The 23,207-nt window shown below is 44.1% G+C and overlaps 2 protein-coding genes across 2 annotated transcripts; one reads left to right on the forward strand and one right to left on the reverse strand.

Moving 5' to 3' along the window:
- Nucleotides 1–56: 56 nt before the first annotated feature.
- DCTN2-p50 (dynactin subunit 2) lies at nucleotides 57–15,282 on the reverse strand. Its single transcript, XM_077658488.1, is given in 14 exon segments — nucleotides 57–279; nucleotides 3,266–3,357; nucleotides 4,180–4,192; nucleotides 4,194–4,283; nucleotides 6,877–7,026; nucleotides 7,652–7,690; nucleotides 7,925–7,990; nucleotides 8,940–9,054; nucleotides 10,709–10,869; nucleotides 12,248–12,340; nucleotides 12,830–12,897; nucleotides 14,447–14,537; nucleotides 14,874–14,948; nucleotides 15,126–15,282. Coding segments are annotated over 14 exon segments (1,176 nt in total). The 5' UTR covers nucleotides 15,162–15,282; the 3' UTR covers nucleotides 57–192.
- Nucleotides 15,283–15,470: 188 nt separating this feature from the next.
- LOC144125262 (serine/threonine-protein kinase 16) lies at nucleotides 15,471–22,774 on the forward strand. The gene is made up of 7 exons (XM_077658491.1): nucleotides 15,471–15,872; nucleotides 15,947–16,181; nucleotides 16,474–16,616; nucleotides 18,547–18,667; nucleotides 19,482–19,577; nucleotides 20,750–20,874; nucleotides 22,171–22,774. The coding sequence occupies exons 1-7, from the start codon at nucleotides 15,763–15,765 to the stop codon at nucleotides 22,295–22,297; spliced, it is 957 nt and encodes a 318-aa protein (XP_077514617.1). The 5' UTR covers nucleotides 15,471–15,762; the 3' UTR covers nucleotides 22,298–22,774.
- Nucleotides 22,775–23,207: the final 433 nt, after the last annotated feature.

Here is a 23,207-nt window from a genome sequence, read left to right on the forward strand (position 1 = left end):
TTGTATTTTGGCATTTCGTGTTGTGCATCAGCATGCCATTCACTTACATGGACAGCTACAGAGTATGATGGCATGCTTTAATAATTATTGTGCTCTTGTCCACAGAGACCATCACAGTACATGGTTGTGTCAATACATGTTTCACTGTTCGCATCACGGGAAACAAGCAAGTCATTGATGCTGAAGTTCGAGTCACTTTTTGAGTGCAGCCATCTTTGCTTCGAGTAAAGCCAAGTTCTTCATAATAGTTTCTGTGTTTTCTTCAAAATTCTTCTGCACCTGCAAGACAAATAGCCTAAGTAAGAAACATTTACAGGCAAATCGGTCTTACATCATTCACACGGTGGCTGTCACGCCCCATGCTAACCACGGATGTAGCAGGTCCCATTAAACAGGACACTATTGCTTTGTTTTCAACATAAATACTGACCGGGGCAACACATTGCAGTCCTCCATTGGCTGTATTTGGGGGCTGGCCTTTTCGGTTTGAACTGATAAACATACACCAAATTCAGTTTTTGAAATATTATTATAACCAAAAACAGTCAGTATTTCTGGTATGCATGTCGCAGCTAACTGGCTACTCTGTACCTGTCACAGCAGAAAACGAAGTGCTGGAACCAGGAAAGTGGTGACGAACTGATCTGCAAACTCGCATGCTGTTGTAGACAGGAGAGCTCGATCACTCAGCTAAGCGCTACTGGCTAGCGCAGAGACGTCTGCTCAGACTTGTCACAGACTTCGGGCCGTTGCTTTTTGAAACCACTGCATGTAATGATACTGAAAACTTGGAACAGTAACAAGCAACCGTCAATACGAAACCATGCATAAACGGCACGAACTCGTGTTCTGGCTCCCGCGATGGTTAGGCAGCAGTTCCACCGCTGCCTCAACACGGGGAGCATAGGGTGCGCGGTCCTCTCGTTTAGCCCAGAGTGCAACCAGGATGTGACAAGTATTTTGGAACTAAACTTCCATGTACGTTTTGGCTCACGGCCCAATCATTTAACTTCGGCAGCTTTGCTCTTTGTTACGGCTGTAAAACTCTTCAGCAAAGGCAGCTTTTAAGACTGCCATTCATGTGATACGTACTGCTCCATGATCTGCGGGTTCAAAAAAAGGGGGGGTTAAAGTAAACTATGTCACTTTCGACCCCACAATAGCAACATATATTTCACCGAAGAAAAACGAAAATGGTGTTCTGAAATAAACACCGAAAGAAGTTCACCAAATTTAAAAAAAAAAAAACTAAGTCCAACCCCTAGCTATATTGCAACCTTTTGAACAGCAGAGACATTCAGTTTGACGTCAGACTTGGAAGAGGGAAAGGAACCCTGTTCAAGCCTCGGTACCAAATTCTTGTATATTTGCTAAATGCTGCAGGACATACAATAAATATTTGTTAATTTAAGGGGGGAGCCTGGTCTTGAAAACAAAACTTTATTAATGTAGTAATAATTATGAAATCTTCAGGGAACATGTATTTTTGTGTTCTGATTCTAAATATGTAATTTAATTTCATGTAAAACAACTTTTTGAGCACATGTAATTTTTATGCAATTGTATTGCGAAAAGCTTGGAAGAAAATTTGCTGTAGGAAAATCGCTGAAAACGCATGCCATTGCGTTGTCTTCATACCAAGGAATGCAATAAGGGTAAAATTATCATCCTGGCTATCATAGAATTTGAGTTATAGGGTATTGAAGCTGCCACTTCAGAAACAAGAATACACACTTTTATTCGCATTTCTGAAGCGACAGCTTTAAAACCCTATAACTTAAGTTCTATGATGGGCAGAAAGACAGTTTTACCCTTATTGCATTCCTTAGTATCAAGAGAACAAAATGACATACATATCAGCAAGTTTTCTGCAGCAAATTTTTTTCAAAACTCTACACAAGATGCATGCATAAAAATTACATATGTGCTCAAAAAATTTTACATGAAATTAAATGACATATTTAGAATCGGCACACAAAAATACATTTCCCTGAAGGTTTCTTAACTGTGACTTCATTAATAAAATTTTTTTTGTCAAGACCAAGCTCCTCCCTTAACTTCGGGGAATAAATTACAAAGTTTGAAATAAACCTTTACTACTTCCCATTACCAGTATTCATGCTTGGAAGGAAGCACTTCTTGCAATGCAAAGCCTTGTCAGAATCATTTTAGTGCACAAAAAAACTAGTCAAAAAAAGCAACCACCATCTCAGTCGCTGTTGGTCATAAGTAGTTTGTGAATGTTACCATTATCACTGCAGCATCGTGGAAGGAACTCTCTTCAGTCAATCGAGAGTTCTTGGAATACGCAGAACAGTACAGAATTCCTTGGAACCCACACACTATCAAGGCCAGTTGCAATGAGATGATGCCCCCCCCCCCCCCCCCCCCCAAATCTCTCGAAGGTCAAGGTCAAATTGAAGCGAAAGCTTCACTACACCAGGTTTTCAAAGGGGTAGTGTAGTTCCGTTTATGACCTTGAAAAGCTTTAGAGATCAAACCAAAATGGTGGGCCACTCCCCAAATCTCTTGAAGGTCAAAGGTTGAAGAGCTGGGACAACTTGCAATGCTATATGACGGTGCCGTCATATAAAGGAATTTGAGTAAACAAGCAAATCAATCGCGGAGATACTCTGCTTGACAACGGGAGCGGAGCCGCCGTCTGTGACGTCAATGGAGAGCTGTGTACATATACCAACGGCGAGCCGATGGGAGTAGAAACCGGTTTTTAAATGGAGGAGGAAGAACATCCTGCCGTGATAGCGCGCCGAAAAGCGAAGTTTAAATGTTTTAATGAGGCTAGGAAGAAATGTCGTGCTGAAGAGACAGAAGAAGTACGTGCAACATGCGTCGAGAAACGACGGAAGTATGCTACTGCGAAGAAACAGCAGAAAGTACTTCAGGCGGTACATATAACCAGCGATGCAGAGTCGGAGGTTTCTTTTGCTTCTCACCAGATTTAACCAAAGCCAAAACGTAGCTCATTTTATTTTATTTGTGCATACCTGTTGGCCCCCATCGACAGCTGCCCGAACTCAAACATGCCCTTTTTACCTATGCAAGTTCACTGCTTCAGTCTACCACTGATTATTCGAACTTACGAGGGGATGGAAAATTAGTTTGAGTTGGAGGGAGCCTTCTTAATACACAATGTTAATGGAACCAAAGCATCTGTTCAAACAGATGTTTGAATCAGCTAAGACTAATGAAGGCTTGCTGTATTTTGAGTGGTTTCTGTCATACTTGGAAGAGTTCAGGTACCCACCTCGGTCAGGTTCTTCTCATTGCTCTTGAGTGCCAGTGACAGATGCTGCTGCACGAGGTCCAGCTGAGAGACTGCTTTGGAAAACTGCAGGGCTGCGAAGTGCCACACAGACATGTAACTTGCTAACAACAACCGAGGGAACCATGGTTGTGCCAGTGCCAGAGCATGAAATGTAACAACCGGCCCTAGATTCTAATTTCAGTTCCATCACGACCAGTACATGGCAGTGCATAACAACAGCTCAAGAAGATAAAGTATACACACTAAGATTCATGCAAAAGCCTACAGTACAACTTATCCTGCTTCTAACGCAATGTGCAATGAAAGAACAGCATATGTGGAAAAACTACAGCTGCCAAGTGTAGGTCCGTAGGACAGGATGATGAAAAGGCGCCATAAGGGCGCCCAAGTATGCACCCTCATGCCGTAACGCTGCCATCCATGATAAGTTCGGATCTCTGCAACAGTGACACAATTGCAAATGGCAAAATAATTGGAAGCAAAAACATGCAACATCCAAGACTGGCACTACCATTACACCACATTCACCAGTGCACTAACCGTGAGAGCTGATGGAACAAATACAGCTACGCTTAGCTGTAAACGCCCAAGAACGTGTCTCAGTTTCTAGAGATGTGTTCCCAAGCACTAACAAAACATACCAAGCCAGGTAGAGGCAGCTACTGCTGAAGTGGTTACACCATCACCAATACACAGTACTAATTACTCTCTATAAAAAGTCTGAAGGACCACCAAATGAGCAGCAGCTTTCCAACCATGGTGGGCAGTTAACAGAGTCACACACGTTTCCTCTGTTATTCTCGCTATTCACTGCCCAGCTAGGGAGCACATTGGTTACAACTGGAGGGGTCCAGTCCAGTATAAAGAATGTCACTCAACACGTTGCCACTCACCATGCTCGTGCACAGCCTTGAAGGCAAACCAGCCGCTCTACAACCTGGTTGAGTGAGTTTCCCATGGCATCGGCCTTCTTCAGCAGCTCGTACAGTTCATTGACCTGCAAATGAGATCTTGCAGAATTGGCTTTTGTGTGACACAATTACAAGGGTGTGCTTCCTCCTCAATAAATCAATAAAACATGCTGAAATAGCTCGCACTCCAGCACGCGTTGCAGTACGAAAACTACAACGTCGATAAGCAGTTGATCACAATAACTGTTGTTGTGCCCATACCAAGACAGCACAGCTGAAGCACGTTTAGAATTCGATGCGATTCAAGGGACTGAATGTGTGAAACTTGCAGGTAAAGCATGCGAAGCCTTTTCGTGCTAGCATCTGAAATGATGATGTAATCGACAAATAAAACCGCAATGGCTTTCAGGCTTCCCTACAGTGCACAGCGCGTGGTTGGGGGTGCACGATGACGTCATCTACAGTGGTTGTCCACTTCCAGACAAACGCTTGCTTTGGACAAAGAAAACCAAAGCCACAGAGGGCACAGAGCGCTGTCTGGCGGCATCCCGCGATGCACAGCAGGGTGTGGGCAAAGGCAGCGAAAATTTGAAACCTCAGCTGTCTATGACGTCACCGAGCTTCTCTGAACTCCTCTGATGCTGCGACGAGAAGCCCGAGATTTAACAGTAGATTATGTCACCATTTTAAATGCAGGTGCGAAAAAAACTTGGCATGCTTTACCTATAGGCTTCATATAGATTTGAATCCTTGAATATTGTGGAATTCTAAAAAACTGGTTCAGCTTCCATTTAATTCTGCATGAATAAACAATGCAAACTGGCAATGCAGTAAGGACTATGGACTATGCGGATGGTTGTCCTTATTGTCAACAATTGAATATGGGTTGCAACATGCTGAAGCAGACAAACCGGTGGTTCATAATATTAATAGTAAATGCAGAGTTCACTCCTGCTAGCTCAACAAGCCTGCAATATAGCAGTAGTGCACTTAATTCCTTTTGGTGCATTCCAACTGTCTAGTTTTAAGGGAGACAGTTGCTACCCCCTTCCTTCTTCAGAAACTACTCGTCCTCCATGTTAATCTTTCAAAATTCCATTTGGCATGTCAAAAAGCATGAACCAAAGCATCTGTGCAGCTCTGCTTTCTACAAGGAAAACTGCCTCCTTTCCTTCTATTGTGCGCAATAAATGTCGGTCAAAATGGACAGTAAGCTCTACTGACTAATTAAGGCTTATGCTTTCAGACAGTTCAGCACAATAAGGCATAACTGACTTGCATGTACACAATGCCTCAGAATTTACTAACGATCACTGCCTTGTCAGGAATACTCTCAGTGCATCAGAGTCGATCGTGGAGTAATTTATTAATGAATGAAAGGATCAGTATACCCTATAATAGCCATTTATCGTGAAAATGAAGGCAGCATTCGGTGCTGAACTAATAAAGCTCTTCGCGTTCTAAGTGATTAACTGAACTTTGTCCTGAATGGAAAATTTCTCCCACAAAGTCTTCAAAACAGATCATGTCAGCAAATTTCTCTCAATAATTGGAACACGGGAGGAACATGATGACACAGATATAAAATGTGTTCTTCTCGTGTGTTTTGTTCCATCCGGGCTGTGTACCCTACTAGTACGTTACACCACCAATTAGACCAAACTGCTAACGCAGCATATTTTTACTGATCTCCACAGGCACCCAGTGCTTGACCTTGTTTGCAGTAGTATATGCAGCATCAGAAAGTACTGGATCACAGCACCCGTACGGCAAATGACTACATCCAGCAGTCAAAAGGAATGCAAAGATTCATCGTCTTCATTTCTTTTTCACATCTGCCTGCCCATCCATTTTCGTTGCACCTAAGATGTACAGTACTCACGGATTGAAATAGGACATTCGGAGCGCTAGCCTTGCAGTGCCACGCAGGCATGTGGTAAACCACAGGCCGGCTGATTGGCTACTGGAAGGAACAATTCTGCTTTGTAGATGTTCTCCCTCTCACGCCATACCACAATGCACCACCTTGGTTCCATGAGCGTCTACGGGCGGCGCTCCATGAAGCGACGGCCACGCGCTCCGAATGTCCTATTTCAATCCGTGAGTACTGTACAGCCCTCTTGGATGTGTAAGGACGAGTGTGTATGCACTTTCGAGCACCATCAATGCACAGGCCTTTGGAAAAGTCATAGCACTTGCTTTACTGTAAATCGGGAGGGCATATAGAAAATCCCGCTGGCTGGAAATAACTCACTGCAAGGAAAAGTCGGAGTAGGACAATGAACTTTGATTGTCACGTTCACTGTGCTACTATACCGTGAGCACTGTTATTGCAGGATATTGTGAACCTGCTGTAGGGGCTGCTGCATCTGCAACAGATGCCACTCACATACAGTCAAATCTCGTTTACAGCAAACAGGTTGAGAATTGTAAAATATTTTGATGTTCCCAAAATTCACAACATAAGATTTCATCAAATACACCCATAAGAGCAGAGCAGTTCAGTTCATATAGCAACCATAATTGAAGAGACATTTACTGGGAAGCAGGACAATGATTCCTTTTCCGAATTTTTTTTACATTCTAGAGCCATTCTGGAAGTGCTAGCCTAGTCATGAAAGCACCAAATGCCAGTTAGACTACATTCTTGTCCTTTCCCTCCTCCCGTTTCTCCCTTACCTTGCCCGTTTTGTCGAGTTCCTCCAGAGCAGACTTTTTTTCTGCACACTGTTGCATTTTCTGCAAAAGCAGCGACAGTCGGGCCTCCACCTGGTCCAGGTGTGACGACTCAAGCAGGTGCAGCCGTGAGGACAGCAGCTGGGCCACATCCTATGCAGAAGACACCACCGAGGCTCACAATTAATCTCCCAGAAGGCAGTGTGGAAGCATTGATTGTTGCGCAGCCAGTAAAACGACAGCGAGAACAGCAAGGGTAAAATGAGATCTACTGAGACAGACAGTACACACTGCTTTTGCAGAACACGATGCACAACTATACATGTTGTGAATAAGACAAAGATAAAAAAAAACATTTTTTAGCGTGATTCTATGGTACCTCTACTGCCCCAAATGTGGTGTCCACATCACATGCCGTGCACAGGCTATGTCTATCTGTTTTTAATTTTAACAATAACTAAACTTAGCTTTAAGTCCCACAAAATCAAGCTCCGCACCCTCTTTCTCCTCCCAGTGCATTCTAGCTCTTCTTTCCATAACAGTTACCATTAGGTAATTAACCTGGCATCCAAACAGAAACTCCTGCTACAACGCAAAACACATGCACTGCACTGATGCAAGCTGGCACTTGAGTAAGAACTGACAAAGATTCATGCAATAACAGTGACAAATGACGTAACCCTGCACACAGCAGAACAACATGCCCACACAGGCTGAAGGAAGGCAAAACAAACAGCTTCACTCAGAGCTTGGTGGGCATCCAATATGCATCACTCACCGTGAGGCAGGTGCCACTGGTATGACTTGTCAGCATCGACTGGAAAGAAGACGACAGGATGGAGACGCATCAGCCAAACACATTGGAATGCCAACGGTCTCACTAGAGCATGCAACCTCAACCGATGCCCACAAGAATAAATGAATGCACAACTGCACAATGCAACAGGTAGTCTTCCAGGTGGTTTGTGCCTGGACTATGCGCAAGCCCAGCTCTAAGCCAGAAGCAGCAGTTGCCACGAAGAGGTTAGCAAGAGAGACGGAAAGCAGTTACCAGCTTCTGGGGGTCACTTCCAACCAAGTTCTCTAGCTTCTTGATCCGTTCCTCCAAGCTTGCGACCTGCATAAGAAAGAATGCCCCATCACATTTACATTACTACTAAGATAATGCGCAAGCCCTTCGAACCTGCTGCAGCTAATGCATCATGTGCAAATGCCAATGGATGAGAGGTGTATGCATTAGCTGGATGGCGTTTGCCATCACAGCAGCCTCAAGAAGAGATATGTTTATTTCTGTGTGCCTCTTTAAAAGGCCCCGTACCATGTTTTGACAGATGAGTGCAGTACATGGATTCAATGGTTGTGGCTGTCTTTGCAAAATACAGTTAGTAATATCTTTCAAAAAATTTTCTGCAGTGCATTCCTTGGACAGAGCCTCACAAAACCAAACTTCTAACTAGGAAGAGCTTTTGGACCTCTTCAACATCACTTCCAACATCTATTTTCAGGTGCTCTGCCTCTGTAATAAACCCCGAAACTTGGTAATAAAGAACGGAGGATAAGATGCAAGCTTTATATAAGCTTCTTTTTTCAAAAAACGATCTCAAATATAAGGCAAACTCATCTGTTCTTAGCTTATGACACGTCTACAACAGTTAGAAGAGAAGGCTTGTTTGCCCAGTTCCTCCTTCAAGTAAATAACGAGTGCTTAACACTGAAAATACCTTCACAGTCGCCAGTTTAGATTTCTATTGGGGCACAGCATCGTGAGAAAAAATAATGTGCATGCAAGTCAGTCCATGCTATGTCGAAGCTATAGGAGTATCAGCACAAACACAAATACGGGGGCATTATAAAGTGAAGTGAAGCAAAGCAAAACACATCGCACTGGCACGTATGCCACATGAACAATACCGCAGCCATTGCCAGTTGCAGCCTACAGCTTTCCAAGGTACATCTAAGTTTAGCTCGGAAGGAACCAGGGGCACCTGACACAGTTGTGTTACAATACATGTCTTCACGGCACCTGTTCCGAATGCCAGTGATCTGGTCAACTGTCGCTACCCTACCTTGATGGTGGTCTGCACACTGTCTTGAGCAGGCTCGGCCGGTGGCTTCTTTTGGACATGAGCAGTGGCCGGAGGTGGACCAGCCCGCAGCCGTTCCAGCTGGTCGACCAGGGTCCTGAATTCAAGTTATGTTGAGATCAGCGCAAGTGCACTCAGCCACAACGGCCCATGTCTGTGCTATGCTTGCCACAGGAATCATCAAAGCGTGCAATGTGGTCTTAGCATTGTAAGGTTCGACAGAATCCTGTCTGGCAAGGCGGAAGCATAACGGTTGAAGAGAACACACACTCGCCAAAAAGGAAAAAGGCTTTAAAACATGGTGTTTCAGGGCCCCTATGGGTCTCTTGTTTACAGTGAGGGTAGACGGAATGTGCACTTAACTGTTGTGCAACTGTTGCGTTACGACCGCGCAGTTTCAGTGCACTGGAAAAACAAAACTGCACGGATGAAAGTGAAGGAAACGCTCAGCAGTGCCGAAGCGGCGACAAGTAAAAGGGGGGGAGGGGACACCATCGATGCATCGATCAGCGTCCGAAACGCTGGTTGGCAGGTTAATGCTGGTTGGTTGAGCCGCTAGTGCAAAGCTCGGAAAAGTGAAACCGAAACTAAGCGGTTCAGGAGAGCGTGCTGCTGGTCTAGTTGGTGCTGCAAGATGTGAAGAAGTTAGCGTGAAAGCGAGATGAGGCATAGAAGAGAAGACACATAAGTCATTCACCAGCGCTGGAGTGAAGGTGAAACAGGAAGCATATAAAAGCACGTAAAACCAAGCGGTCGGACTGTTCTCAGAGATGGGGCCCTCCGTTCATAGTCATGGCTGCCATTGCACGCAGTTTTCAGAGGTGCGCGAGCCGCAAATGACTCTGCAGCATAGAATTTAGGTTATGATTGGGGCTGTTTGAATGATCTCTCACCACATCGGTCATAACTAGATGTGGTCACCCATCAGGAGCCTGTTTGAACCGGTGGGAGACTCATAGCGTCTGAATTAGGGTACAACGCAGTAGACTTATATGGGTGTTGGCCAGGATCGAGCCAGCAGTTCAAATTATCCAGATCTGCGATTTAGCAGGGGTCGCAATAACGAGCTTTCAGCTTTCCAATGAAAGTTGCCACTTGTACACATAAGCTTAACTTTGACAGCAGCCAGATAAGTGCAAATTTTAGCAGTTACTGCGCTAATTACACGCTTAAAAACAAACTAAAGGGAGGTAGCAAACCAAGCAAGACGCTACGCAAGACAGATAGCTCATTCCTCGTGCACACTAACGCTTTCTCTGCATGGAAAGGTGGCTGTGTTGCTAAGAAAATTGCAAATGAAATCCCCAATATCCTCTCTCATCTGGCTTGCGCTCCTTTAATTATGGGATTCCTTGCATTTTTGGTTTCAGTCGCAGCGCTCCTTTCTTCATATTGCGACATTACTTGCCCATTGACAACAAAATAGTATTACTTGGTAAAGCGATGAACCAACTGTGGCCTGTGAAATATTCACGTCAGCAGGCTCGGGTGCAGGCATCCACGAGGGGTGTTGCGAAATGTACTTTACATTTACGCAATTTTTTGAAGTACCAAAGCTATGTTTTCAGTAAAAATTACATATCAGCTGTCACATAACAGTAGCCTATCAGCCTAGCCCGACTTAGTGTCCCTTCACCTGACTGCAGTGCCAGAGCATACTGAATATACAGGTTACCAAAACAGGGTGGCAATCCAGTTCTGTTCTCACGGCAAGGCCAGCAGGGGGTGCTTCCTTCCGGTCAGTTGTGTACCTGTGAAGGGCTGCCTGCGGATCGCTGAGTGCCTGCAGGGTTGGTGCCCCCAGCACACGCTCCAAGTCCAGGTCCAGGAGCATTTTCTGCACAAGCTCTGCCTGCTGCAGCAGGTAAGCTGGCTCCGCCAGGCTGCCTTGGTCCCCTTCCTGTGCACTCTCCTGCATGGGCATACTCCAAAATCACTGTCACCTTCAGCAGACATTCACACTGCAATTGACAATGCAGCCACAAGCACACCACCCACTTTAGAGGTTATGCCAAGCTTGCACAAATGGCACAAACACACTTTGCCACCCACTGAATTTTACAGTTGCCCAAGTTTTATGGTTTCCACACATTCCTCATATCTGCTTTCAATCCAACTAAAAGAGGAATCCTGCTGCTGCCACTCAGCATGAAGCATATGTGTATGTTCACTTGACTTTGAACGAGAGACAGGAGAAATGAAAGGCAGGGAACAAAGGTACTATAATGCCCAGTTGGATTTTGAATAAAGAATAACCATTCGCTGCAGTGTTAAATTATGGACAGCCTGTGGTTCGCAAATTTTGTGCAGAATGGCTCAGAAGTTCTATGGACACATATATCTATAAATGCACACTGCATAAAACAAACTGGTCCTCAAAATTTGGCAGCTACCATGTACCAGCAGTCTGGAGATGTTACCACTCCAAATACTGTAGGCATGTGTTTAAATGGAAATCACACTGTTATAGCTTATCTTTTAGTATATCCAAACACAATAAACTATCTAAATAATGGTGGTTAACAAGCCTGCTGTACTGGCAGCATTATATGCACCAAAGAAGACCAATGGTATGTGAAAAAACTCGGACATTTATGGGGGGAGGTGGGTCTTGAAAAAAAAATTTATTAATGTAGCCACAGTTAAGAAATCCTCAGGGAACATGTATTTTTGTGTGCAGATTCTAAATATGTCATTTAATTTCATGTAAAACAATTCCTTAAGCCCTTATGTAAGTGTGATGCAATTTTTTTGTGAAGAGCTTTTAAGAAAATTTGCTGCAAAAAACTTACTGAAATATATGTTATGGGTTCTCTTGGCATAAAAGAATGCAATAAAGGTAAAATTCCCTTTGTACGATAAAACAACAGAAATAGTAATAGTACCAGTCTCATCCCCGTGTATGCTTCACTAATACTAAAAAAAAAAAGACGGTGCCACATCTCTTGAGCTCATCAATGTGTGTAATTTGTACACACTGCAGCAAACTACACACATAAATTACACATATAAGCTGGTGCGGTACTAACGCGGCCTGGCGATGGCTATTTTTCTTACAGTCCTTACTGCTTGCTGTAACAAAGATAGCACACTACGGCTGCACTGACCTGTTCCACTATTCTGACATTTCAGCCTGACCTTCAGCTGCACCTTAAAGTAGCAAATCTTTTAAGGCTCAGAAGCAAAGGAGGTAGATGCCATTATACAGGAAAAAAGCATCCAGAAGACTTTATAGCTCGAATCAATGCCAGTTTCGCATCAGACAATTACTGAACAAATAAAGGACTCACCTTGATGGACTGCACTTCATTTAGCAGCTCACGAACTTCGAACTGGAGCCTCTGGTACTTTTGGTGCAGGTTTTCTGGCTCCTTATCCCCAGCCTGCGATGGACAAGAAGCATTACGGTATTGTACAGATGACCTACAGCACAAAAATTGAGTCACAGAAGCTGAATTTACAATCATGTTACACTGGCTTTACCAGACATTTAAAAGGCAGCCAGCTCATCCTTACTGGATCATCGAATGTACTCAAAAGAATGCTCCACTGTGAGATCATTTTCTGCTTGATTGATTTAAAGATAATAGAAAAAACTAAATGCTTTAACAACATTCAAAACAACTACAACTTTTCATTGGTTCATGATAACAAATGAGGTGTTGATGGATGTGCAAGTTCTGTGCGATTGATAAAACTATTGAAATTGTGTCTGCCCCTGCACAACATTGCAGCACAGAAGGTGTGATGAAGCTTATCATAAGTTTCAACATGGATCTCCACCTCAGTACAGCTTACGACATTGATTCACAAAACGTACATGCACACTTAATATATAAAAACAATCACTTATGCACAGACATTTCACTTACCATCTCCCATTCACCAGAGGTGACATGGTAGCCCTTTTTTGGTTGCCTTGAGATTCCTTCCGTGAAATCTACAAAAGTTTAAAAGCATTAAAGAGTACTTAAATTCCCTTGTTAGCGACCGATAATTGTTGACTTTTGTGCGTAGCACTTCCAGCCGCAATCACGGATTTCACCGACGTTTGTCCGAGACCGCTCTTTCTCTCTTCATGAACTTGAAGCGCAAAAGAGAAGGTGGCGACGCGAGCGTCATGCGGCGCAACAAGGAGGCGATGCGGCCACACAGCTGCAGCCAATGAGAGATTGGTGCATATCGCAGGTGCGGCCGTCTCCGGACAGTGTTGTACAAGCATGTGTTACTCCGGACTGTCACTCACGCGCCCTCAGCTTCCGCCTCTCTTCCCTCGCGTCATTCACCCCTCAGACTTCACGGATAGGAGACGCGTACGCACGGTGCTCCCTAGACCTCAGCTCCGCGCCACTCGCTGCATGGTGCGCATGAGAACCTTTAATACCAAAGCATAACATTTTTAAAAATACACACAAAAGTACAGCAGGGGTAAGAAGTGCTAGTGCACCTACTTCGCATTTGATTAACTATGCAAATCGGCTGTAATTTTTTTCTTGTTGCCCACCCAAGCTTCAACAAAACATTACTAATAGACAATAGTTAAGTAATACTCTTCTGACCATTTGGAACAATTAAAAACATGCTTAGCTTCACACACAAAGTAACACCTGGAATGTGAGAGTCCAACCATTTACAGGCTTCATATTTACTCAGGCCAGAGTAAGCATTCATTATATTTCAATAAGAACTGCATTAGCGTATGCATTACAGCATTACGCTTACATTGCTGACTCAACCCTGTAATCAGTGCTATCCTATTATATCAGGACAAAGAGGTACGTATGTATAAAAATTGTTATTGTCTGCACACCCTTAACAAAATATAACTTAAAATATTAATATTTTGACATAAACTGACTTGAAGAAGAAGATACACAACATTTTCCTTGATGAAGTGGAAGTGAAACAGGTCCCTATTTTAATACAGGAGTGCAGACAACCTGAATGCAACATGCTTCATGCCATGCCACTGTTTTTTACCACCATTCATGATCATGTTATATCAGCTGATGAATAGCTGTGCCTAAGCATGCAAGAGCGAAGAGCGCCTGAAGGCCCATCCATAATTTCTGTACAGTTGATGAAGCAATGACAAAGTGAAACTTCAGGTTTCTTCAGAACATTTTCAATATTTGGAAAGATAAGCACAAGTTAAAAGAATATGCATTCGGTCAATGGAGAAAAAATATGAAAATTCAAGCCTTAACAAAGAAAAATATACGTTAGTAGAACCTACAGCTGCAGAATAAAAGTTGCATGATACACAGAGGCAACTAAAATTAAAGTATAAATCTCAAAAATCAGCTTCGTTCAATGTCTATCATTGACAACTTGATGTATACACACCAATTTTTCTAACTGGTTCACAACCTTAGAAGAAGCCTTAAAGAAAGGGTGAGAGCACCTGGCAGCTAAAAAAAAAAATTATGTGGCAAGGCAGATACAAACAAAAAATTCGCACTGATGCGAGAAGAAAGACACAAACTCACCAACAGTCGAGGCATCTACCGAGCAGCCCTTGAACTTGTCGTAAGCGTCTGTCACGGAAACCGAGAGCGTGTTAACGCTCTCAGACTGATCCTGTAAAGAGAAAGGTAAGAAAATAAAGGAGACGCCAGCGTTGAAATAAAAGTTACAACGTCTCTTAACGGTTCGGCAGCACACAGCTTGCAGCCACTGGAAGAAGCGCATTGAAGAAATCGTTGCGCCTAAGAACAGCCGCTACGTTCGATCATAAATACAAAAGCTTACGCACGAAGACGCGCTTTGCAGTCATACGTGGATTAATGAAATCCGCGATCGGCTTTCTAAACTAAGCAAAACGATTACCACCATGCTGTACTTATTCTGTGATGGTCGATAACAGACTGCAAACCTGACCACAACAACTGATTTGCATCTCCACGGTTCACTCACCACACCCACGTCTGAGACCACCTGGTCCGACTCTGGCAAATCTTCTGTCTCGTAAACATCGGGCTGCTCGTACGCCTGCGGACAAGAAACGCAGTGATCAGCACGCTTAGTTTCTTTAGAGACGCGTCATTCTCCAGGGGAGGAATTTTACAGTACACAGAATCAATCGCTCTAAGCAGCATCTGTCATTGGGCTCACTGGCGTTAACGAATACAACAAAAACAACGCACGTCAGCTTGCTTGCTTACTTACAATTCCGGGGAGGTCGGCGTATTTAGGATTTGCCATTTCGGATGTGCCAATGCAGTAGTAAGATGGGCGTAGCGAATGTTATATCCCTTGCTTAGAATTTACGTGAAACTACACACACCAAACGCATTGACTTTGGTTTGGCTTGGATTCATTTCACTACGCATGAGAGAACGATGGAAGTGAGGAACGCGTTCTGACCATTTATTTTTAAACAACTGTAGGTTTTACTGAATTATTATTGCTGCATAAAATTGCAGTCTGAGTAAAAATTAGCCAACATAACTAAAAATGCCACTGAAGTTGAAGCAAGGCGAAACCGGCGAAACTGTCACGCTGGCTTATTCCTCTTTACGGAGTCGTGTTGTCATGTCGTCGGCTCGGGCGCTCAGCTGGCTCGCCGCACAGAGCAGCTGACGACACACCGGCGCCGGTGTGGAGTTGCTGTGTTGGCTGCAAGATGGGTGTCGGCGCAGAGAAGCGAGAGCAACTTCAAAGGCCCTGCGCCTGACACGAGAAACGTTGTGGCCGTCCCCAGAACGGTCGATCAGATATTCTGCTTAGTACGCCGACGCGATCCGCGCCCAAATTGTTGACCATGCACCAGGGCGTGTGCAGTACGTGCCGCTGAAAGCGTGTCATGAATAGTTTGGGCCTCGGCATCCTCTTTAATATGGGCTGCACGTGTACCAAAGAAAGCGTCTCCATCAATGGCAAACGATATGTGGTCAAGAGCAGGCTGGGAGAAGGGTATGTATTATCATTCAGATCGGCCTGTTTCGCAAGTGCTTCCGGATAACGCTTTGACTCCGGCTCGCGCGCAGGGGCTTTAGCGTGGTCGACCTGGTGTACGATGCGAATATCCAACGCATGTACGCGCTCAAGCGCATACCATGTCACACGCGGGAATCCGAGCGGGACGCCATGCGTGAGGCCGAGCTGTACAAGAGCTTCGACCACCCGAACTTGGTGCGCTGTGTGGACGCCGCCTTGGTTCCCTGCCACGATCTGTCCAAGCCGTTCTCGAGCGAGGTTCTCATTCTGCTGCCCTACTTTCGAGTAAGCCAGCCCCGCTGCCCAAGCAGCCGTGTTTACAAAACATTGCCGTGTTTACAAAACAAAATACACGTTGGAGCGCAGCGTCCTCTGGTCTTATCTGTGGCTGCGATGTTTACATTAGGCTTTCTCGCGAATTTATATGTTAAACAACTTTTTCGCTTTCCTCAGCAAGAGTCGAAGCCAGTGGTGGAAATGCCGTGAAAATTACCTGCACAGCTGTTGCAGTTCGCTTTGGAGAGTGTGCGCAGTACGTGTACCAACGTACTACTCACTTTCTGCGATATGTGTGCAGAGGGGGACACTCCAGGACGAGCTGACGATGCGCGCGCGGTCGCGAGACCACATGCCGGAGGCGCGGCTCCTGGAGATCTTCACGGGCATGTGCCAAGGCGTGCAGGCCATCCACAGTGCCACACCCGTCGCCCTAGCGCACAGGTGCTTGACTTTACCATCTCTGAGGGCGCGGAGTAGTTGCCGAAAGTTTGAAAATATATCTAGCTGATTTCATCGATCCTTCTTGCATGTAGCAATTTAAGTCAGGAACCGATAACTCCAATTTAGTGTAAACAAGGATAAACTTTTTTTTAAGTTTAGACATTTGCTCCTTTTGCAGATGAGCCGTTGCCTACAAACTATGTTGCTAGGCGTGTAACTTTTGCATTTCTGTTCCATCAGTTTTTTGCACTTGTTTGTGACTGTTTATTCATCATTGGTCATTCTTTTGCGTTGCTACAAATACTGCACCTGCATTATCATAGATATATACATGATTTTTACTCATGTAGCGTTGGAACTGTAGATGTTTTGTCAAAATTATATTGTGGGCTCTTGAATTTTTCTCTAAGTTAATATATCCTGACATCTGCACACCTCCTGCCAATTTCTCGCAAAATTGCTCAGTTATGTCTTTTGCATGGACAAATTCATCCTTGTCGTTCATGTAAGAGTCGATAAAAAGTTTACTAATTTCTATGTACATCAGACAGTGCATGGACTTGCTGCATTGGCTTCCCATGTCTGTGCCAGTGGTTGGAACCTTCAGCTAGTTTTGGTTTGAAATACTTCAGCACACCCTGGTGACTGAAGGAGAACTGATGGCTAAAAATGAATAATTCCTGTGCATGCAAGCAGTGCCATAGACAGCAGAGGTGGCCGAATTGTATGAGTTGCTCTCTTTCACAGGCAGTGGTTTAATTCCTGCATGGGCGTGCAGTTTTTTTCTGCTAAATACCGTTGCCATGACAATTATCCTCCGGCCGCTATGGGAAGAATTAGTGCTGACGTCTGGATTAGTTGGACTATGGTGTCTATGGAAGTTTCCTACCCCTGGCAGTGCTGCCAGGGCAGATCACAGAAGGCCACTGACCAGAAATGTGCTGTACCTGTTTTCAAAGCTTTTAACTTCCAAGTTACTACTGTTTGAGTGATTCCTGCACAGATGGAAAAGCGTGTGTGCAAAAATATGAATACAAAAATGGCAAAGTATGTGCTTAAAACAATAGGTAGGTATGTGCTTAAAAGAAGCATGGTAGGAGGTGTGCACTTTGGTACTCCATTAGATATTCAGATCATGACTGTGAATTGTTTAAAGGGACCAACAACAGGCCAAAACGGATTTATAATTTTAATTTGGTATGAAAACCTCGTAGAACAAACTGGAGTGCCGTCTTGTGGTGAAACCTAATCGTTACCTGTGTATCTCACCACGTGATCACATCTTTGTAAAATATTACTGATTTGTTCTTAAGTACACGCTTTTTCTTTCAGGAGTGTTCATTATGTCTTATTATAGTCTATGCTCTCTCTCCAGTGAGCCCTTCACAGAAAAGCAACACTCCGTCCACATTGTCGATGAAGTGCTTTTTGTCACAAAATGGTGCCATAGTGTTTTGCATTTCTTGTATGAAATGATGACCACGTTCCGCTAAAGTTTTCTTCGACGGGGCATACATCACTGTGCCATAACAGCTTTGGGTGTGGAAACTAAAATAGACGCTACTCTATACTAAGCTTGTATAATGACTGTTTGGCAGGTGAGATCTATATGACTTTTCGGTACTTCACATTTGCCGACGTGCTGTTGCCATTGTGCTCACTGATCATCATTTCCGGCATCGGGATGCATAAAAATGGGTGCATCCACTGATCGAATAATTCTTGATATTCTTGACAGTATTTCTGACAAAACTGTTCTGAAATCAAGCAGCTTAGAACATTAAGTTTTCTATAGAGCCAAAAAAAAATTTGGTGCTTAAAATTCAGTTGTCGGTCCCTTAATGGCTCCCGGGGCCAAATGTGGAACTTGCATGTAACTGCTGTCCTCTTGGGTGCCCACAAGCTGCAATGAATGGCTGTATCGCTCCAGGGACCTGAAGCCTGCTAATGTACTACTTGCGGACGATGATGTGCCTGTCTGGATGGATTTTGGCAGCATGGGTAGAGCACGACTCGACATTGGCCGTACCAGTGAAGCCATGGCACTGCAGGTGGGATTTCTCTCTAAGCCATTAATGCACAGTTACTTTGTTTTATATCACTGGAGCAATGATATCTTTTCAAGCTCTTTCCTAACTTTTTCTCTGAAGACTGGATATTGTTCCAAGCCGTTCAGCTGCAATTAGGTTGTTTTATAAAGGAATGTATTGTGATCAAATGTTTCCAACTGTAGAAGTTTTAACGTGTGCCTAAGGTATTCCCTCCTTCTGCTTTATACTTAGCTGACTTTGCTCTGCTCCGCATTAGTGTTTCAGGGTGATGTTTTGGTTGACACATCGTCACAGGTTAAAAGGGAATCCTGGCTATCCAAGTGTAGCATTACCATGCGCCACACGCATACCCTTCTGTATTTTTCTTTCATGTTGCCATTACCACGGTGATGTTTTTTTGCGTACATGGCACCCTGTGTGGCTCTGTTTATGTGCTAACATCTGTAAGCACTAATAAGCCACAGATATGGTGCAGATAAGTAGCTTAATTACTGTTGCCGCCATAGTAAGCAGAGCATGTCTGTTACTTTGTCCAAAATTGGGGTGGAGGGAACATGTCAAAAGGGAAACATTCTGTGGCTATAGTAGTGGTTCTAAGACATACATTTTCTTTAGACAGCCACGGAACTTGCATTGCCGGCTTCATGATGCTCAAAATAATGAGCAAAGGGATTGTTCTAAGACATTGTTACTGAATTTGTGTCCTAAAATGTAGTATAAGAACTGGTCAGTGGTGCATGTGCCTCCCAGCAGGTGTGGTAGATGTTGTGGCTGTCAGCTGCAGCTTTATGTTTTGTTCCGGGTTTTCGCCCAGGACCTGGCCACTGAAAAATGCAGCATGTCCTACCGAGCCCCAGAATTATTCAACGTGGAGAGCCGCACATCCATAGATGAGCGTGTTGACATATGGGTATGTGCCTCCTGCTGTGCTGAGTGGTACAAACAAACCCAACATCATTTCGCTAAAATTGAGCAGACTCCCATTTGTTCCAGACATATATAAACATAAAACAGCAGAAGTGTTGGCTGTGGCCTCTAACACTAAAGCTGGCTATGACCAGCTCTATGACCTGTTGTCACACTTTACACTTGTCTAGCACTGCTTACATTCCTTTTTACAGTCGTGCTCTGCTAGGGCTAGTCTACTAACCATTACCAGTACAAGGCAGCAAAGTGGTTTAACAGACTGTCATTGGAGGTTGGCTGCAAGCTTTACTGTTCTTTGTGGAGAGGCTTTGTTCTGCCTCTATTAAGCCCGAATATGTTTGCCATATCACCGCACTGCTGTGAATACAAATCCCAGATTAACAAGAAATTGCATATGCAGGAGCAGTGAAACATTAGGGCATGTACAAGATGGTATAAAAAAAGAATGGTCTCAGCCAGAGTTTGCTGCTATAGAGGTTGTCCTACGTCGTCGCACACTTGTATATCATTGGTTCACATGTGGACAGACTTTGAGAATTCTGTAGCAATCATTATTTCATTAAATTTTGTTTCAAATGAGATTAGTGAATACAGGTTCTTTGTATGTAACTTGATCATTTGTTGTTTCGCTGCCGCATGTGGGAAATAAAGATATTAAGTTGCCCATTGTGGTGACAACGGAGAAGTTTATGAGCAACTGTACTGATTTTGCAAAACAAGAGCGAAATGTATAGGTGCACGTAAACTGCAATGGACCGTCACTCAAGGAGAGGACGTTAAAGAAAGGGGGCATAGCACTGTCCTCCCTCTGTCACTACCATCCCATTCTTGAGCTTTAGTTCTTTGCCGTGCTTAACCTGTTATAGCCGGCCGTAGTGATGTGGATGAGGAGCTAGTGCGAAAGAACAGTGCTGAAAATATTTGCCCTGTCAGCATGACAGAAGGTGCTTGGATACACCTCAATTGAAATGCGCTGAATAATTGAGCGCTTCAGTTTATACCAAACACAGGGGTTGCATTGTTTACTTATATTGGCACATTGTTCCCAGTTCAAGCTGCGTATTCTTGCAGTGCAAGCATGGTTTCATGCTTGATTTGTTTATGTGGCCTTTACTTGTGTATGTCACAATAACAATATGTTTGGTGTCCTTGCAGTCCCTGGGCTGCTGCTTGTATGCCATGTGCTTCTTCCGGTCCCCATTCGATTCGGCCCATGAACGGGGCGACAGTGTGGCGCTGGCTGTGCTCAGTGGACACGTTGACATTCCTTCAGACAGCCCGTAAGTCAGGCTACCTGCTGCCTCATACTCCTAGTCAGTTTAGCTGCTAGCCGTGGACACTAATGAAAATTCTGGTGCACTTGAAATGAAGTGCCTGAAATGCAAAGGAACACAAGATGGTGGCTCTGTGAATTCAAGTGATGGCTGATGCCAGACACTGCTTAGGATTGAGCGCTCAAACAGTGCCCTTACTCCAAAAAATGTCTGTCACCTTTTCTTTAGTGGCCGGGAAAAGGTTTCAGTAAAATTTATACCGCAGCATGTTTCAACATTAAACTTGCTATTTGAAAATTTCATCATGCCATCATCATCATCATCATTTATTGGCCCTTAAAGACCCCTGGGAGGGGAATTACATAGGGGGGAAAGAAGGGGGGGGGGGGGGGGGGGGGAATCGAACACAACAACGTAGGTCACTGTCAAACATTGTCACAATCAGTGATCAGCAGGATATATACAAAACCTTTAAATAGCGTTAACAAAGTATGAAAAAAAAAACACTAAACAGAGGCAAACAGAAGCAGGCAAGAATTTCTTCACATCATGTTTTCAAATAGGATGTCGGCAGCTGCTGGAACTTATATGGATCGTGTTCTATTACAATATGGTCTGGTAATGAATTCCATTCTTCAATTGCAAGAGGCAGGAATGACTTGTTAAATGCCTTTGAAGAGCCGTGCAGACGTAGAATGCTCATGGAGTTGAAGAGAGGTGCAGAAGTAAATCGCAATTGCCATAATTGGCTTTTTTTTTTTGTAGGGTCTTCTTTGTAATCTGCACCCGGTGTAATCTCATGTGATGTGCTTGCACTCGGCTCCTATGCACCAGAACATGTACTTTCTTTAGGCTTAGATCTTCAGTGAATATTACCGAGCCATTTGGCTGATTTCATCCCTCATGCTTAATGCGAGCTTTACTCTTTTGCATTGAAAAAGTGAGCTACGAACATAGTCACTCCAATAGCAGGATGTGGTTAACGCTGGTTGCTTCTAGACTGCTCAATTGATGTTCTCCCATCATTTACTGTTAGCCACAAAAATGCACTTGTTTTGGGATCAGTGTCATGAGCTTTGATGATGAGTGTGAAGTGCGAGTTCAAGACAGGAGTGAATGAGTCGCTCTTCACCATGACAGAGATTGCACCTTCACACTTGACACAAAATGGGGAGGTAGCTGTTCAGATTAACTAGTATTAACAAGGACCAATACTAAAGGTGTTTATTTCTGTGTACATTTGGAGAGGTGAAGTTTCAGCTTCTAGAGTAATTTGTTACATGCTTTCAATGCTTATTTCAGGTACTCTGGGGGGCTTCACGGACTTATCCGTACAATGCTGGAGGTGGACTGCCTGCAGAGGCCATTCATTGAGAGCGTGTTGGAGCAGGTCACAGCTCTCGCTGCCTCTGCAAACCACAAAGTGTGATCTTTGTGGAGCATGCCACTGGAAAGATGCTTTGTGCATCAAGGGCACCAGCTTGCTGCCCTTCCTACAAGCGCTGTGGCGAAATTACTGACTGCATCGTCACCCCACCGAGCTGGACATGTGGAAGATACCTTGTGTGCAATGAATGGTGCAATGAATGTCGTCAGGTGATCCATGGAATAAAGAGGTGACGAGCGGGAAGGACAACGGCAACCGCACAAGCAGCAGAGCAAGTGCACTCAGAGTGCTTTTGGTGTTTTTTGGCAGCAGCAACTTTTCCCCTGTGTTGAGATGCGAGTTTGCCTGTACCTAGTTCTGTGTTGTTTTTTGTTTTGTATGGTGGTGCCACGGCTGTGTTTCATTTTGTTTTTACTTTGCTGAGCATTGCTGCCCAGTCCTCTGCTGCAATGCTATGCCTCCCGGTATGCAGAGTTCCCTTTAGAGCCATGCAAATAAAGGGAGCCTTGTTGTTTTGCACTTCTTGGGTCTGCAGCCTCCTTCAAGGGCCACTCAGGGAAAGATGTAAATGCTTCATTTGCAAATATGGCTTGGCGCTGAAGTAGCGAAAATTTGCTTTCCGTGTGAATATAGCCTCCTGCACATGCACACAGAAATAGGGCCAGCTTGGTTTTCCAAGAGCAAATTTTGCCATTATAGGAAAAAAAATTCTTTGTCACGAATAAATTTTTCCTGACAAAAAAAAAACTTTGAACCAGCTGCTATGCACATGGTTGTGCACTTGACAAGCTCCCCACTTCAGGACAGTGTACGCTTGTATTTATTATAGTTGTGCAAATATCTCTTAGGTTACGAAGCAAATAAGAATAATAAATATTGGTTGTGAATCGAATCCAATAGTCTCGATTGTTAAAGGGACCATGAAATATTATTTACTGAGGTTAGGAAAAGC

Source organism: Amblyomma americanum, chromosome 3 (assembly GCF_052857255.1).
Source record: "Amblyomma americanum isolate KBUSLIRL-KWMA chromosome 3, ASM5285725v1, whole genome shotgun sequence".
Lineage (NCBI taxonomy): Eukaryota > Metazoa > Arthropoda > Arachnida > Ixodida > Ixodidae > Amblyomma > Amblyomma americanum.